Raw genomic sequence first — 18,519 nt, 5'->3', positions numbered from 1 at the left:
TACAGTTGAAATAAAATGTCTTCAGATTTTCACTCATGTTTATTTAATGCTTTATGTAAAAACAAAATTGTGGAGTGAGCTAAAGATCAGGGTGATGGCAAGGAGACCCTCCAACCTGAAAGAGTTGGAGCTCATCGCTAAAGATGAATGGGCAAAAATAGCAGTGGAGACATGCAAAAAGCTGGTCAGCAATTATAGAAAGCCTCTGATTGCTGTAATAGCCAATAAAGGCTTTTCTATTGATTATTGGGGTATGAATCATTTTGGACATGCCACTTTTTGTTCAAATGTAAATAAAAGCTGAAAAATATTTTTGTGCACAATACAAACTTGGTAGAATAAAAGTAACTTTAAGTCAGAATTTGCCAGGGGTATGAATAATTTGGGGCTTGACTGTAATTGTTAAAGTGAAGATCACAATTAATCGGAATTTTTTTTTTTTTTTTTTTCCTACCCAGCACTAGTGCAAACATCAAAGTATGCAGTCACTGATTAATAAAAACAGCTCATTGATCGTCGTCAGGAACTGGCTGACAGCCAGACTCCTAAGGAGCTGGTGAAACATGGATTAGATCCAAACATGAGAAGTCCAAACTGAGAGAAAAATTGAAAAAGCTGCTGTAATCTGCATCTTATTAGTGTCTGTTTCACATCTTGACATTAGTGCTTGCTTTTTTGAATTACTCCTGACCTTCACACATACTATCCGGAAGTCCTTATCATCTTTACAAACAGCTGAGATAAACCTATACATTAAAGATCTATTACCATAAAGATGTCACTTCTCTCCGATACCAAACAAGACTTAAATAAGTCATTTCAATAAAAATAATATAACTGCACTTGGCAGTATGTACTTTCTCATTAGAGCAGGCCCTTTCTCAGATGGATGAGGCTTGTGCCCTGTTGCAGCAGGTTGCATCTCATTATACGACAGAAATGAAAATATATGCTAGCTAAGCACTCTGCATGCACTACTAAACCACATCTTATGGCAGCAGAGTGGACTGCACGAAGTAATGAAGTGATGCCTTATACAGTAAATTGGTGTTGATCCAATGTCATTTTCCAGCACAGAAGCTCTCTATATAACTTTGAAACTCCGGCTCAGGGATAACATTTATAATAATAAGGTCAAAAAAAGTTAGAAACCGAGTGTATTTAATGATTTAGTCATTTAATTAAAAATAAATTCCAACTGAAAAGCAGACTTTCATGATGACATCAATGCTGCATTCTGGGAGCCGAATCAATAAATCGACTGAATCACGACGCAAAATCAGGTCAGTCAGTGCTTCAACTAGGTGGGCGTACTAAAGTCAGTGAAAAGATGTTTTTTAGCCAGAACGTCCAAAGTTTAAAGTCCTTGTTTTGTGTACAAGCCGGCGTAAAGATTTATGAGAGGCTGCGCCATTGTGTGAAGTAATTTCAGAATAAAATTGTTTTAAGACAATATTGATGTCTGAAGGAAGCAGGCATGACATCTGTGGTATTCAAAAGGGGTTTATTGAGAAGCCAATAATATGTAAACAGTATTTTGCTGTTAAATTCTGGTTGCTGTTATTATCAGGTGCCTGTAGATGGGCGATATTTTAGTATGAACGCATTACTACACACCTTATAATTTATGAAAGTTTGGATAAACTAAACCCTTTCTAGGGACCAATAAAATAGGTCTTTACAGGGAAAATATATTTGTGCATGGTTATTACACTGATGCTTTTGAAAGCCTGTTTCGGTCACTGAATAAAAAATAAGAAAGGCAATTGCAACTTTCTCACAATTCTGACGTTTTTCTCAGAATTGCATAATATAAACTTGCACTTGCAAGTTACAAATTGCGAGACGTAAATGTGCAATTCTGACTTTTGCAATTGCAACTTTTTGCTGAGAATTGAAGGTTTATATCTCGCAATTGCGACTTTTTGCTCAGAATTGCAAATTTCTATCTCGCAATTGCAGCTTTTTTCTCATAATTGAGAATTTGTATCTCACAATTGTGACTTTTTTTCTCAGAATTGAGTTTATATCTCTCAATTGTCACTTTTTTCTCAGAATTGAAAGTTTGTATCTCACAATTGTGACTTTTTTCTCAGAATTGTGAATTTCTATCTCTCAATTGCGACTTTTTTTCTCAGAATTGAGTTTATATCTCTCAATTGTCACTTTTTTTCTCAGAATTGAAAGTTTGTATCTCACAGTTGTGACTTTTTTCTCAGAATTGAGAATTTCTATCTCGCAATTGCGACTTTTTTCTCAGAATTGAGTTTATATCTCTCAGTTGTCACTTTTTTTCTCACAATTGTGAGTTTATATCTCGCAATTGTGACTTTTTTTCTCAGAATTGCAAATTTATCTCTCGCAATTGCGACTTTATTCTCAGAATTGATTTTATATCTTAGCCTGGTTAACGCCAAACCACGTCATGACAACGTCATGATTCGTGGTCTGGGAACCACATGTTCATTTTCTCGTATTTGAGGCGTGGTTTACGAATGCCCAGAGCCGTTTATTGGGCGCTACGAATGTCTATCAAATGCGCCTGTGCGTAGCTCATAGCCAATCGTTTCAATTATACCAGACGACGTACGTAGAGCGACAGTAATTCGAAATAAGGAAGAAGACGAAGAGTTATGCAAAGTTATGCTTCATAAATTATGTATCAATCGTAATTCAACGCTGACTTTTTAGTATGCATTTGACCGAATTGTCTGCTTTTGTCTTTATTTCTGATTACATAAGTCTCTTATACTTTATACTTATATAATGGCTAATATTGTTCATTAAAACTGACATTTAACAAAAAAAGTTGTGCTTGTCATGTTTCATTTTATTATACATAGAGTAAAGATGTTTTATACACAGTGCACATATAGCTTAAATCAGTGTTTCTCAACTCCAGTCCTCGGGACCCACTGCTCTGCACATTTTGTATGTTTCTGAGTCTGACACACTCAGTTCAGTTCATGAATCTTTCTACTAATGAGCTGATGATCAAAATCAGGTGCCTTAAATGAGGAAGACATACAAAATGTGCAGAGCAGTGGGTCCCGAGGACTGGAGTTGAGAAACACTGGCTTAAATCACATATTAATATGTTTTATTATTTTTTAAATGAGTACGAAAAGAGAGTTGTGGTTTATATTTTGAACAAAACAAAGAGGCAGTGGTGTTTGATATCACTTCCTTTTATTGTAATTATTGTTTTGTACCGCGTTGCATGAAACACATTTTTGTCGCTATTAATATGTTTAACGTTAAATGAAACGGAAAAGAGGCAATGCTGTTTGATATAAAATATTTTGTTTCACTGTAATGTTGTACATTCCCTGAACTACGTTTTTGCAGCTATTAATATGTTTAAATGAAAACGAAAAGAGGCAGAGGTGGTTGATATCATATTTTGTCTTATTGTAAATACATACAGCGAAGCAGTGAAGATAACCGGAGTAGAAAAGGCGAGCTGACTGACGTTATCAAGTACACTGCTGTTCCATTTGCAGAATTGCAGGACTTGCATCCTCACGTCCTCGGGAGTTCATACTCCCAAGTCAAACTTCCAAGTCCGAACTATGCGTACTTGGTATTGAGAAACGGCCTTGTGTGTAACTATCTAAGGCTGCATCGAAAGATAACTTCGCGTCTGCTGCCATGCTGGATCCATATTTATAAACAAACTATATCTTGCAATTGTGACCATTTTGCTCAGAACTGAAAGTTTATATCTCTCAAATGTCACTGTTTTTTCAAAGAATTGAGTTTATATCTTGCAATTGTGACTTTTTTTCTCAGAATTGTTAGTTTATATCTCGCAATTGTGACTTTTTTTCTCAGAATTATGAGTTTATATCTCGAAATTTTTATCTCGAAATTAGTTTTTTCTCACAATTGCAAGATTATATCTCGCAATTGTCACTTCTTCCTTAAAATTGTTTTATATCTTTGTATATCTAAAATTGACATTTTTTTTCTTACTTTTAGATCTAGCAGTTCCAACTGTGATTTTTTTTATCAGAATTGTGAGTTTATATCTCACAATTGTGACTTTTTTTTCTCAGAACTGCAAATTTATATCTCGCAATTGTCACTTTTTTCTCAGAATTGAAAGTTTATATCTCTCAAATGTCACTGTTTTTCTAAGAATTGTTGGTTTATATCTCGCAATTGTGACTTTTTTTTCTCAGAATTGCAAATTTATATCTTCCAATTGTCACTTTTTGCTCAGAATTATGAGTTTATATCTTTTTTACTTTTTCCTTAAAATTGTTTTATATCTTTGTATATCTAAAATTGTCACTTCTTTCTTACTTTTAGATCTAGCAGTTCCAACTGTGACTTTTCTCTCAGAAATACTAGCTTATATCTCGCAAATGTGACTTTTTGCTCAGAATTGTGAGTTTATATCTGGCAATTGCGACTTTTCGGCTGTTTCAAAACTACACTAGAATCTATGGAAGCCCTTTCCCACAATTGAATAAAAAATAAAGGTTATTGCGATTTTTATTTATTTTTTATCTCACAATTCTGTTTTTCTCAGAATTGAGTGCTACAAACTGATATAAACTCTCAATTCTCTCAGAACTGCATGATATAAACTCAATTCTGACTTTTTTCTGGCAAATGCGAGTTTATATCTCGCAATTTTGACTTTCTTTGTTCAGAATTGTGAGATAAACTCAGTTGCGAGTTATAAAGTCATATTTTGACGGGAAAAAAGACTGATGTGTTCTCAGAATTGAGAAGTCTCACCTAATAACTCACAAACACGCAGATATAAACTCACAATTCTAAGAAAAAAGTAAATTGCAAGATATAAATTTGCAATTCTGAGAAAAAAAGTCACAATCACAAGATATAAACTCATGTTTCGGAAAAAAAAGAAGACAATTGCTAGATATAAACTCCCAATTCTGAGCAAAAAGTCGCAATTGCAAGATGTAAACTCGCAATTTTGAGAAAAAAAGTGACCATTGCGCGATATAAACTCGCAATTCTGGGCAAAAAGTCACAACTGCAAGATATGAACTTGCAATTCTAAGAAAAAAAAGTTACAATTGCGAGATATAAATTTGCAATTCTGAGAAAAAAAAAGTCACAATTTCGAGATATAAACTCGCAATTCAGAGCAAAAAAATGACAACTGCAAGATATAAACTCGCAATTCTGAGTAAAAAGTCACAATTGCGAGAAAAAAAGTGACAACTGTGAGACATAAACTGTAAGAACAGAATTGTGAGTTTATATCTGTTTGCGAGTTTTTAAGTCAGAATTGTGTGATATAAACTCATAATTCTGAGAACACATCTTTTTTCCCCTCAAAATATGACTTTATAACTCGCAATTGAGTTCATCTCACAATTCTGATTTAAAAAGTCAAAATTGCAAGATATAAACTTGCATTTGCAAGAAAAAAAGTTAGAATTTATATCATGCAATTCTGAGAGAACTGCGACTGTATATCACAATTCTGAGAAAAAGTCAGAATTGCAAGTTTGTAGCATGCAATTCTGAGAAAAACAGAATTGTGAGATAAAAAAAAATCGTGCAATTTTTGTGTAAAAAAAAAAAAGAAAAATCAATCGTAATAACCTTTATTTTTATTCAGTTGCGGGAAAGGGCTTCCAAAAATTCCAGTGTAGTTTTGAAACAGCCATTCTTAAATAAATACTAAGCCAAGATGTAGATATGTTTGTTTCTTAATCAGAGATGTAGAAATTTAACCTAACATCACTTGCTCACCAACGAATCCTCTGCAGTAAATGGGTGCCATCAGAATGAGAGTCCAAACAGCTGATAAAAACATCACAATAATCCACATCCAAATGTGATGTTTTATATTTGATGAAGAAACAAACTCACTTCTATTTGAATGGACTAAGGTTGGTAAGTTCTAGCAAGTTTTAATTTTTGGGTGAGCTGTTCCTTTAAAAAAAGGCCAGCCTCTGTCCTCTGACAACCAACACATTTGTTTTATGTGCCAACAGCCACTGAACTATTTAGGGATATCAGTCAGGATTAAAACAGAATGGAAGGCGCAGCTCAGATCTATTCAATGACCTACTTGAAACTTTCTTTTGAGTTTTGTTCTATAATGTCAAAATATAGCATATGACTGAATTTCCATTGAAACTGCACTGTTGATCTACTTCATCCTGTTGTCCTGGTTTACGTTCCATTTATGCACAGAAATCTTTCAGTACACAAGTCAAATGACACTCAAAATAAAGAAACATTAAAAATCCCATGTCGCAAGACCAAAAGAGGAACACAAGACAATCGGACAAAAATACCCATATTGCAGAAAACACAAGAATTATGACAGCAGGGAAATCTGTGTATGCCTAAGATAAATATTAAAAATGACCTTTAAACCTTTGCCGTAGACTGACAGCAAATCGCTGTTGGCCAGCTCAGCAGAAAAAAAAAAAAGTTTCATCACGGACGGGTCAAAGGCTGATATAGATGGACGTGATTCTGGCCTATTGCTCACTGGCTGAATGAATAGAGGACAAACCTGAAGGTGAAACAATCATTTCTAGTGAAGCCTTATGAAAAAAAGAGCAAAAAAGACTCAGAAACACTCAAATGATATTAAAAAGTATCACCTTTAGGAATCAGTATTGCAGGAATTATATAAAGCAGAATACACAAGCTGATGTACTGTATTATTATCTTATGAGACTCTACATCTTGGTTAGAATCTTTAGAACAAAGATATTTAAGAGTATTATTTCTAGAACGGAATTATACTTTTCAAAACAGAATCTTTAGAACAGGAGCATCAGAACAGAATTTACTGAATAGAATATTGTCCAAATTAATTGTAAAGAATCTAAATAATTCGACTGTATTGCAGATCATGTACTGTGTTTTATAAACATATTTATATGCTGACGTCAGTTACTAAACACCTTGTTTACGTTTAAAAGTTAAGTAATAAAACAACTTGAACAGTAAATAAACAATTCTCCAAAGCAGCACAGAGCTAGATGACCGTTTATGTGTTATTTTATTCTGTTCTGTTCCAATCGCTAGTTAAATGCCAGGTTAAATAAGTATTTGTACATATATTCACAACTATATGCAGAATAACTCTTATTATCAGGCGCTGTAAACAGACAGACAGCAGCTGCGTCACGCAATATTACGTTCTTCTGCAGGTCACATCACTCACTGGAGGATAAACGTACAGATCTAAGATCTGTTACCTGGTTTCGGCTCACAAGCAGTTGTTTAGTGCTTGCTGCTCGGAGTCCTCTCACTGCCGCCTGACATGCCATGGATGCCGCCATGTTGAACCGGAAGTAAGTCCTGCAGCGCTGACACGTGTGTGAAGAGTGATAGTGAACGTGGGCTGACTTGCAGTGTTGAATTACTGGGCTTCACAAACCTGAGTCAACCAAAGAACAGGATTGGACTATTTTACACCGCGGCATTATCTCATTTACCTCCCTAGGCGGTAGGACAAAAGTTCATTTGCGCACAAATGTCTGAAATGTACACTGAAAATTAAATGATGGTATTCTTAAATGGTATTCTTACACTTTTCTTGTATACATTCTTATATGCTTTGTATACATTCTTAAAACGTGCAAATAATTACGTAAATGTAGATGATTACATAAATATGATCATTTACACAAATAATATAAAAAGTGCATTTGAATAGAATATGCAGTTGAATAATAGAATGTTATATACATTTGTTAAATGTATAATTATAATAAAATACATCCCCTTCTGTAAAAGCCTATAAAAACTGTCAATGATACAAAAAATGTGTTTGTCTTAGTGTTCCTATTTGTTCTATTTATTATTATTGCCATATATATATATATATATATATATATATATATATATATATATATATTATATATATATGGCAGTAATAATAAATAGAACAAATAGTAAAACTAAATTATATACGTATATATATATATATATATATATATATATATATATATAATGTATATGTATATGTGTGTGTGTGTGTGTGTGTGTGTGTGTGTGTGTGTGTGTGTGTGTGTACTGGTATTCATCACGTTGTGGGGACCAAATGTCCCCACAAGGATAGGAATACCAGTAAATTTTGACCTTGTGGGGACATTTCTCAGGTCCCCATGAGGAAACAGGCTTATAAATCATGCACAATGAGTTTTTTTGAGGAAGTAAAAGTTTGCACAATCTCCTGTGAGGGCTAGGTTTAGGTGTAGGGTAGGGTTAGGGCGATAGAAAGTACGGTTTGTACAGTATAAAAACCATTACGCCTATGGAATGTCCCCATAAAACATGTAAACCAGTGTGTGTGTGTGTGTGTGTGTGTGTGTGTGTGTGTGTGTGTGTGTGTGTGTGTGTGTGTGTGTGTGAATGATTTCATCATGTCAGCACTAATCATCTTTCAAACAATACAATAGATAAAGAAGATCAACACAAAAGCAGGATCATCTTGTGGATGGATGTTTGACAGGCTGGGTTGTATCAGCTGCATATCAAGTCCCCAAACTTCGTGGTGTGTTTCTTTAGCGTTGATCAAAGGGAGGAGGTTTGATTCTCTCTCGCACATACACACAGTGTATACACACAGTTTTCTCTTTCTAAAAGCACTCATTACTCTCTGACAATATGAAAGGGCAGGAAGGGCAAAATGATCATAAAAAGCTGTGATTATGACAGAGAGACATTTGCTTCAAACTGATGTGTGTCAGCAGAAACCTATTCAGAGAAGATGATGAACCCCTCCTAGAGCGTCTCTCTCCTTCCCTCATTTTTATTTTCACACTACGGTCACATAAACAAGCCTCTGCCCCTTCGTAACATTCAAACCAAAACATGCAGATCAGCACATATTGACATTTTGCAATGGCAGAAGTGCCACTATTGCCTTTTTCTATTTTGTTATACAGCTTCATGATGTACACTACCAGTCAAAAGATTTTTATTGTTTTCTGCTCACCAAGCCTGCATTTATTTGATCCAAAGTACAGCAGAAACAGTTATATTTTGAAATATTTTTTTACTTTTTAAAATAACTTCTACTATCTGAATATATTTTAAAATATAATTTAGTCTTGTGAATTCAAAGTTGAATTTTTAACATCATTACTCCAGTCACATAGTCCTTCAAAAATCATTCTAATATTCTGATTTGCTGCTCAAAAGACATTTATTATTATTGTTATGTTGAAAACAGCTCTTTTTTTTTCAGGTTTCTCAGATAAATGCAGATCTTTGGATATTTCTATTAATCTTATAATCCTGAAAAAAATAACAACTGTTTTAAATATTAATAAAAATAAGAAGACAATTTGTTTCTTGAATACCAAATCAGCATATTAGAATGATTTCTGAAGGATCAAGTGACACTGGTAGACACTGTAGACTGCATTGATCTCAGGAATAAATTATATTTTAAAATATATTAAATTAGAAAGCAGTTATTTTAAATAGTAAAAATATTTCACAATATTACTGTTTTTGCTGTATTTTGGATCAAATAAATGCAAGCTTGGTGAGCAGAAGAGAAAATTGATAAACATTAAAAAGCGTACTGTTCAAAAACGTTTCACTGGTAGTATACCAGGTGGGCTACCGAGCAATTTTACCACGTAAAATTAAAAAGAAAGATCTTCTGCTCTCCAAGCCTGCATTTATTTGATCCAAAGTACAGCAAAAAACTGTCAAATTTTACAATATTTTTACTATTTGAATATATTTTAAAATAGAATTTATTCATCTGATTTCAAAGCTGAATTTTTTGCATCCTTACTCTAGTCTTCAGTGTGACATAACCCTTCATAAATCCTTTTAATATTCAGATTTGCTTCTCAAAAAACATTTATTATTATTGTTATGTTGAAAAAAAGCTAAATAGTTGTTTCTTAGGTTTCTTTGATGAATAGAAACCATTTTTGTTTCAGATAAATGCTGATCTTTAGATCTTTCTATTCATCAAAGAATCCTGAAAAAAAATTACTCAACTGTTTTAAATATTGATAATAATAATAAAAAGAAAAGAAGACATGTTTCTTGAACACCAAATCAGAATATTAGAATGATTTCTGAAGGATCATGTGACATTGACTAGACTGGAGTAATTTTGCTGAAAATGTAGATTTGATCACAGGAATAAATTACATTTTAAAATATATTCAAATAGAAAGCAGTTGTTTTAAATAGTAAAAATATTTCACAACATTACTGCTTATGTTGTATTTTGAACCAAATAAATGCAGGCTTGGTGAGCAAAAGAGAATTCTTTAACTAAACTTTTGACTGGTAGTGTACCAAGCAATTTTACTCAAAAAAGCAGTACGTATGCAAAAAATAAATAAATAAATAAATGCATCACAATGTAGTATTGTGCAAGAACACCATGCAAGATCATGTCTTTATTAATCTATAAATCTGCCCTGCTGCATAATTTTTGTAAAAAGGTGTAAAAGCTGTTGGTATTTCAGCTGGAAACTGTAGTGAATTGTATGTATAGGTAGGTAGGGGTTGGGTTGATTTATTTCACAAATGACGACCTGGATTTATTTTTTAGATTTAGTGCTAGTCTATCCTTTTCCAGCTGCTTTTTAATGGGAAGAGATCCATATTTTCATTGTGTGGAGGTGTATTATTTACCTCTTACCTTTTTTAAATCCAGCCATCGTACACAAACACAAACTTGCACACGATGCACAATATTCCCAATCTGTTGACCAAGCTGTCTTTTTGAGGGAGGATGTTTGTTTCATGGTATAAGAGCTCTGTATTATGGTAATGAAGCTGACCTGAACTTAGATGTTTAATAAAGGACGAGGATTCTTCTCAGCCCGGCGAACAAAGCTTTTTGCTTCTCACACCGCATTGATATGCAGCGCTTATTCAAACATTTATGCTGCGGTCACATTTTCCACAGAAGCATTTTGTATTTAAATTCAAAACTGTTTCGACTGCAAACTTTTCCAGTACGGGACCTCATGAATGCCATTTATCGTTTCAGGCTATCGTTCCCAATCCCGTGCCATTGTAAGACTGCGCTATTGCACCGCAGTTCCTGTTTCAAATATTTCTCCAGTCTTTTTCATGTTTCGAAAGCCGTCCAAGAATCTTCCAGCTCCTTTCTTTCTGTGGAGAACGTGTTTCATGCCTAACTTCCCTCGAGATGTGAAAACCCCAGATGTTGCGCTGCAGTGATAACACCTCCTTTGCTTTCAACACTGTGAGCGGGAGCTTGTGAATTCTTTCATAAGTAGTAGATTCTGCTTTCATTTCTTCTCAGTTCCTCCTCGGCTGGGCATAAGAGCGTCAAATATCCAAAGCCAATGCCTGCCTGAGGACGGTGGGGCCCGTTCCATCCTTTCTTATACAAGCAGCCCAGTTGGAGGCCGTAAGCTTTCCTGCACGAGCTTTAGATCTCGAGGCTGCCTCTCTTTACGATCAATGCATTTAACCCCTGTGCGCAGGTAGCTTTATGGATCCGCACCGCGAAACCGCAAACATCTGGCCCCCTTCATTGGACTTCAGTGTGACTCGAGGACTGCTAGGAACTATTGGCCTCATTAGATAAAAGAGAAAGAGGGAAAGAGCGAGGGACGCCTAATTTGCCTTCCTTTCACAGTCTGGTTCTCCAAACACCGAAGCCCTGAAGCACGCTAAGCCTCTTACCTCTCTCTGTCTCTCTCTTTTTCCTCCTCAAACCGGTTCTGAAGTCTTTTCTGCTCCCCTTCACCCTAACCCACTTTAAAAGCTATTCTCCTCCAGCTCAATGCAAATAAGGCCATTTCATTTTACTATGCTGGCAGTACGTCTCCCACTAAAAGGAATGGGAAGCGGTGGCACTCTCCATCTGTGCGCGGGATGTGGTACCTTTTAATGCCGTGGCGATTTTTCTTTTAGAGTATTACCACACTGAGCACCGAGGGCTGTGAATATTTCTGAGGTACTGCTGGTATATAAAATGTAGTTATAATCTGCAAATGGCCTTGAGTTCACATTCAATTTCATCACCTGTTTGTGTGGCTTTAGACGGCTGTAGACTTGTTTTTTTCTCCATGAAAATATGACGCAAAGAACTGAATGAATGCATGTAACTGCTGAGTCAACAGCTCGGTTCTAGTTGCAGAAAGCGTAAACTGGCAATCTGAGGGAAAACTCGAACCCTACTAATTTGTACATTTATATAGAGATTGAAAGAGAAAGATATCCTTTTAATTTGGTCATTATTCTATTATAAATTAAATTTAGTAATATATTTTATCATATAAAGTAGTATGATATGATTCAGTTATTATAATGATTTTTTTTATTTTATACAGTGGTTGTCAAAATTATTAGAACACTAGTATTTTCAATAGCTAAAAAAAGGTTTTAAGTAATTTTTATATTTTGTTTCAATGTAATGTTTCAGTGGACATTTCAGAATTATATCTCACAATTCTGACAAAAAGTCAAAAAGTCAGAATTGTCAGAAAAAGCCCAATTCAGACTTTATATCTTGCAACTGTGACTTTTTTTTTTTCTCAGACTGGCAAGTTTATATCTCGCAATTGTGATTTTTTTTTCTCCGAATTGCGATTTTATATCTCGCAATTGTGACTTTTTTTCTCAGAATTGAGAATTTATATCTCGCAGTTTCTCAGAATTGTGAATTTATTAACATATTAGTCTTTTTCCCCCTCTAAATTTAATAAAATCAATTCGGAGAAAAAAAGTCTGAGGGAAAAATCCAACCCTACTATTACTAATTTGTACATTTATATATAGAGAGAGTGAGAGAGAAAGATATCCTTTTAATTTGGTCATTGTTCTGTTATAAATTAAATTTAGCAATATAATTTATAATATAGGTAGTATTTTTCTTTAATTTTATACAGTGGTAGCCACAAATATTAAAACACTAGTATTGGTTTTGAGTCAGTAATTTTTATCTTTTACTGTAATGTGTCATTGGACATTTCACAATTATATCTCACAATTCTGAGAAAAAGTCACAATTGTCAGAAAAAGCCCAATTTAGACTTATTTAGACTTACTTATGTGACTGTTTTTTCTCAAAATAGTTTTCTCAATATATAGAGAGAGTGAGAGAGAAAGATATCCTTTTAATTTGGTTATTATTCTATTATAAATTAAATTTAGTAATATATTTTATAATATGAGGTACACGCTTAAAAATAAAGATGCTTTACGATGCCGTAGAAGAGCCTTTTTTGGTTTAAATGGTTCCATAATGAACCTTTAACATCTGAAGAACCTTTCTGTTTCACAAAAGGTTCTTTGTGGTGAATGAAGGTTCTTCAGATTATGAAAAGGTAAGAAGGAGATCTTTTCTTTAAAGTTTTTTTAAAGTATCTTTGGCTGAATGGTTCTTTGTGGAACCAAAAATGGTTCTTCTATGGCATCGCTGTGAAGAACCTTTTAAAGCACCTTTATTTTTCTTTATTTCTATCTTTTGCTGTAATGTGTTAAGTAGGAAAATCAGTTTGCATTTCCATACATTCATTTTGCCATTAATTGTAATAATCCAGTGCGATTTTTGTTTGCAGAAGGAGTCTGACAACAGCCAGTGCTCCACACGGAAATCCGATCTCATCATCATCAAGTCTGTCTGAAAAATCTAGAAGAACTGTGGCAATGTCTCCAAGATGCTTGGTGCATGTTGGAGACGTTGCCACAGTTCTTCTGGATTTAGTCTGTCTCAGTTTGTTCTGTTTCTTCATGTCATTCCAGACAGACTGGATGATGATGATGATGAGATCTCTGTGTAGAGCACTAGCTGTTGTCAGAAATTTTGGAAATGTAAACTGATATTTCCTACTCTCACACTACGACAAAAGATAGAAATAACTGACTTAAAACCATTTTTTAGCTGGTGGAAATACTAGCATTCTAATAATTTTGGCCACCACTGTAATATTGTATTTTATTAATACGATATTAGTTTTTAGTTTTGTAATTTTAATCCATTTAAATGTAAAAAAGATAAAATAATGTGTAAATTGATAAATGTATGAAAGCCCATTTCCGCCACAGCATAAAAAATAAAAAAAGGTCATTGCGACTTTTTATCTCACAATTCTGACTTTTTTTTCTCAAAATTGCGAAGTTAATTCTCACAATTGTGACTTTTATGTTGCAAGTGTGACTTTTTTTCTCAGAATTGGGAGTGTATATCTCGCAACCGCAACATTTTTATATCTTGCATTTGGGACTTTTTTTCAGAATTGCGAATTTATATCTCGAATTGGCACTTTTTCTCAGAATTGTGAGATTATATCTTGCAACTGTGACTTTTTTCTCAGAATTTCAAATTTATATCTCACAATTGTGGATTTTTTCTCAGAATTGCAAGTTTATATCTTGCAACTGAATTTTTTTCAGAACTGTGAATTTATATTCGCAATCATGTTTTTTTTCTCAGAATTTATATTTTGTAATTGTAGCATTTTTTCTAAGAATTGCTAATTTATATGTTGCAGTTGACTTTTTCTTGAAATTGTAAATTTATATCTCTCAGTTGACTTTTTTTCTTTTTTTCTTTTTGTGAGTTTATATCTCACAATTGTTACTATTTCTCAGAATTGCAAGTTTGTATCATGCAACCGTGACTTTTTTTTCTCAGAATTTAGTTATATATCTTACAATTCTGACTTTATAACATGCAGTTACGAGTTTATATCTCACAATTGTGACTTTTTTCTCAGAATTGAGTTATATATCTTACAATTCTGACTTTATAACATGCAGTTACGAGTTTATATCTCACAATTGTGACTTTTTTCTCAGAATTGCGAGTTTATATCTCGTAATGTTACTATTTCTCAGAATTGCAAGTTTATATCTCAAAATTGTGACTTTTTTTCACAGAATTGAGTTATATATCTTACAATTCTGACTTTATAACATGCAGTTACGAGTTTATATCTCACAATTGTGACTTTTTTCTCAGAATTGCGAGTTTATATCTCGTAATTGTTATTATTTCTCAGAATTGCAAGTTTATATCTCACAATTGTGACTTTTTTTTCTCAGAATTGCAAGTTTATATCACGCAACTGTGACTTTTTTTTAGAACTGAGTTATATATCTTACAATTCTGACTTTATAACATGCAGTTACGAGTTTGTATCTCGCAATTGTGACTTTTTTCTCAGAATTGCGAGTTTATATCTCGTAATTGTTATTATTTCTCAGAATTGCAAGTTTATATCTCACAATTGTGACTTTTTTTTCTCAGAATTGCAAGTTTATATCACGCAACTGTGACTTTTTTTTAGAACTGAGTTATATATCTTACAATTCTGACTTTATAACATGCAGTTACGAGTTTGTATCTCGCAATTGTGACTTTTTTCTCAGAATTGCGAGTTTATATCTCACAATTGTGACTTTTTTTCTCAGAATTGAGTTATATATCTTACAATTCTGACTTTATAACATGCAGTTACGAGTTTATATCTCACAATTGTGACTTTTTTCTCAGAATTGCGAGTTTATATCTCACAATTGTGACTTTTTTTCTCAGAATTGAGTTATATATCTTACAATTCTGACTTTATAACATGCAGTTACGAGTTTATATCTCGCAATTGTGACTTTTTTCTCAGAATTGCGAGTTTATATCTCACAATTGTGACTTTTTTTCTCAGAATTGAGTTATATATCTTACAATTCTGACTTTAGAACATGCAGTTACGAGTTTATATCTCACAATTGTGACTTTTTTCTCAGAATTGCGAGTTTATATCTCACAATTGTGACTTTTTTTCTCAGAATTGCGAGTTTATATCTCGTAATGTTACTATTCCTCAGAATTGCAAGTTTATATCTCAAAATTGTGACTTTTTTTCACAGAATTGAGTTATATATCTTACAATTCTGACTTTATAACACGCAGTTACAAGTTTATATCTCACCATTGTGACTTTTTTTCTCAGAATTGCGAGTTTATATCTCGTAATTGTTATTATTTCTCAGAATTGCAAGTTTATATCTCACAATTGTGACTTTTTTTTCTCAGAATTGCAAGTTTATATCACGCAACTGTGACTTTTTTTTAGAACTGAGTTATATATCTTACAATTCTGACTTTATAACATGCAGTTACGAGTTTATATCTCGCAATTGTGACTTTTTTCTCAGAATTGCGAGTTTATATCTCACAATTGTGACTTTTTTTCTCAGAATTGAGTTATATATCTTACAATTCTGACTTTATAACATGCAGTTACGAGTTTATATCTCGCAATTGTGACTTTTTTCTCAGAATTGCGAGTTTATATCTCACAATTGTGACTTTTTTTCTCAGAATTGAGTTATATATCTTACAATTCTGACTTTATAACATGCAGTTACGAGTTTATATCTCACAATTGTGACTTTTTTCTCAGAATTGCGAGTTTATATCTCACAATTGTGACTTTTTTTCTCAGAATTGAGTTATATATCTTACAATTCTGACTTTATAACATGCAGTTACGAGTTTATATCTCGCAATTGTGACTTTTTTCTCAGAATTGCGAGTTTATATCTCACAATTGTGACTTTTTTTCTCAGAATTGAGTTATATATCTTACAATTCTGACTTTATAACATGCAGTTACGAGTTTATATCTCACAATTGTGACTTTTTTCTCAGAATTGCGAGTTTATATCTCACAATTGTGACTTTTTTTCTCAGAATTGCGAGTTTATATCTCGTAATGTTACTATTTCTCAGAATTGCAAGTTTATATCTCAAAATTGTAACTTTTTTTCACAGAATTGAGTTATATATCTTACAATTCTGACTTTATAACACGCAGTTACAAGTTTATATCTCACAATTGTGACTTTTTTTTCTCAGAATTGCAAGTTTATATCACGCAACTGTGACTTTTTTTTAGAACTGAGTTATATATCTTACAATTCTGACTTTATAACATGCAGTTACGAGTTTATATCTCGCAATTGTGACTTTTTTTTCTCAGAATTGCAAGTTTATATCACGCAACTGTGACTTTTTTTTAGAACTGAGTTATATATCTTACAATTCTGACTTTATAACATGCAGTTACGAGTTTATATCTCACAATTGTGACTTTTTTCTCAGAATTGCGAGTTTATATCTCACAATTGTGACTTTTTTTCTCAGAATTGCGAGTTTATATCTCGTAATGTTACTATTTCTCAGAATTGCAAGTTTATATCTCAAAATTGTAACTTTTTTTCACAGAATTGAGTTATATATCTTACAATTCTGACTTTATAACACGCAGTTACAAGTTTATATCTCACAATTGTGACTTTTTTTCTCAGAATTGCGAGTTTATATCTCGTAATTGTTATTATTTCTCAGAATTGCAAGTTTATATCTCACAATTGTGACTTTTTTTTCTCAGAATTGCAAGTTTATATCACGCAACTGTGACTTTTTTTAGAACTGAGTTATATATCTTACAATTCTGACTTTATAACATGCAGTTACGAGTTTATATCTCGCAATTGTGACTTTTTTCTCAGAATTGCAAGTTTATATCACGCAACTGTGACTTTTTTTTAGAACTGAGTTATATATCTTACAATTCTGACTTTATAACATGCAGTTACGAGTTTATATCTCGCAATTGTGACTTTTTTCTCAGAATTGCGAGTTTATATCTCACAATTGTGACTTTTTTTCTCAGAATTGAGTTATATATCTTACAATTCTGACTTTATAACATGCAGTTACGAGTTTATATCTCGCAATTGTGACTTTTTTCTCAGAATTGCGAGTTTATATCTCACAATTGTGACTTTTTTTCTCAGAATTGAGTTATATATCTTACAATTCTGACTTTATAACATGCAGTTACGAGTTTATATCTCACAATTGTGACTTTTTTCTCAGAATTGCGAGTTTATATCTCACAATTGTGACTTTTTTTCTCAGAATTGAGTTATATATCTTACAATTCTGACTTTATAACATGCAGTTACGAGTTTATATCTCACAATTGTGACTTTTTTTCTCAGAATTGCGAGTTTATATCTCGTAATTGTTATTATTTCTCAGAATTGCAAGTTTATATCTCACAATTGTGACTTTTTTTTCTCAGAATTGCAAGTTTATATCACGCAACTGTGACTTTTTTTTAGAATTGAGTTATATATCTTACAATTCTGACTTTATAACATGCAGTTACGAGTTTATATCTCACAATTGTGACTTTTTTCTCAGAATTGCGAGTTTATTTCTCACAATTGTGACTTTTTTTCTCAGAATTGCGAGTTTATATCTCGTAATGTTACTATTTCTCAGAATTGCAAGTTTATATCTCAAAATTGTGACTTTTTTTCTCAGAATTGAGTTATATATCTTACAATTCTGACTTTATAACACGCAGTTACAAGTTTATATCTCACAATTGTGACTTTTTTTCTCAGAATTGCGAGTTTATATCTCGTAATTGTTATTATTTCTCAGAATTGCAAGTTTATATCTCACAATTGTGACTTTTTTTTCTCAGAATTGCAAGTTTATATCACGCAACTGTGACTTTTTTTTAGAAC

General features: G+C 32.9%; 1 protein-coding gene across 1 annotated transcript in view; it reads right to left on the bottom strand.

Moving 5' to 3' along the window:
• Positions 1 to 7,292, bottom strand: part of suclg2 (succinate-CoA ligase GDP-forming subunit beta) — a 96,475-nt gene extending 89,183 nt beyond the window's left edge. The window contains exon 1 of the mRNA XM_073825508.1: positions 7,175 to 7,292. Coding sequence (XP_073681609.1) covers positions 7,175 to 7,292 — 118 coding nt within the window. The remainder of the gene's footprint in view (positions 1 to 7,174) is intronic.
• Positions 7,293 to 18,519: the final 11,227 nt, after the last annotated feature.

Source organism: Garra rufa, chromosome 20 (assembly GCF_049309525.1).
Source record: "Garra rufa chromosome 20, GarRuf1.0, whole genome shotgun sequence".
NCBI lineage: Eukaryota > Metazoa > Chordata > Actinopteri > Cypriniformes > Cyprinidae > Garra > Garra rufa.
The sequence above is the reverse complement of the archived record's forward strand: the minus strand, read 5'-3'. Positions and strand labels throughout refer to the sequence as shown.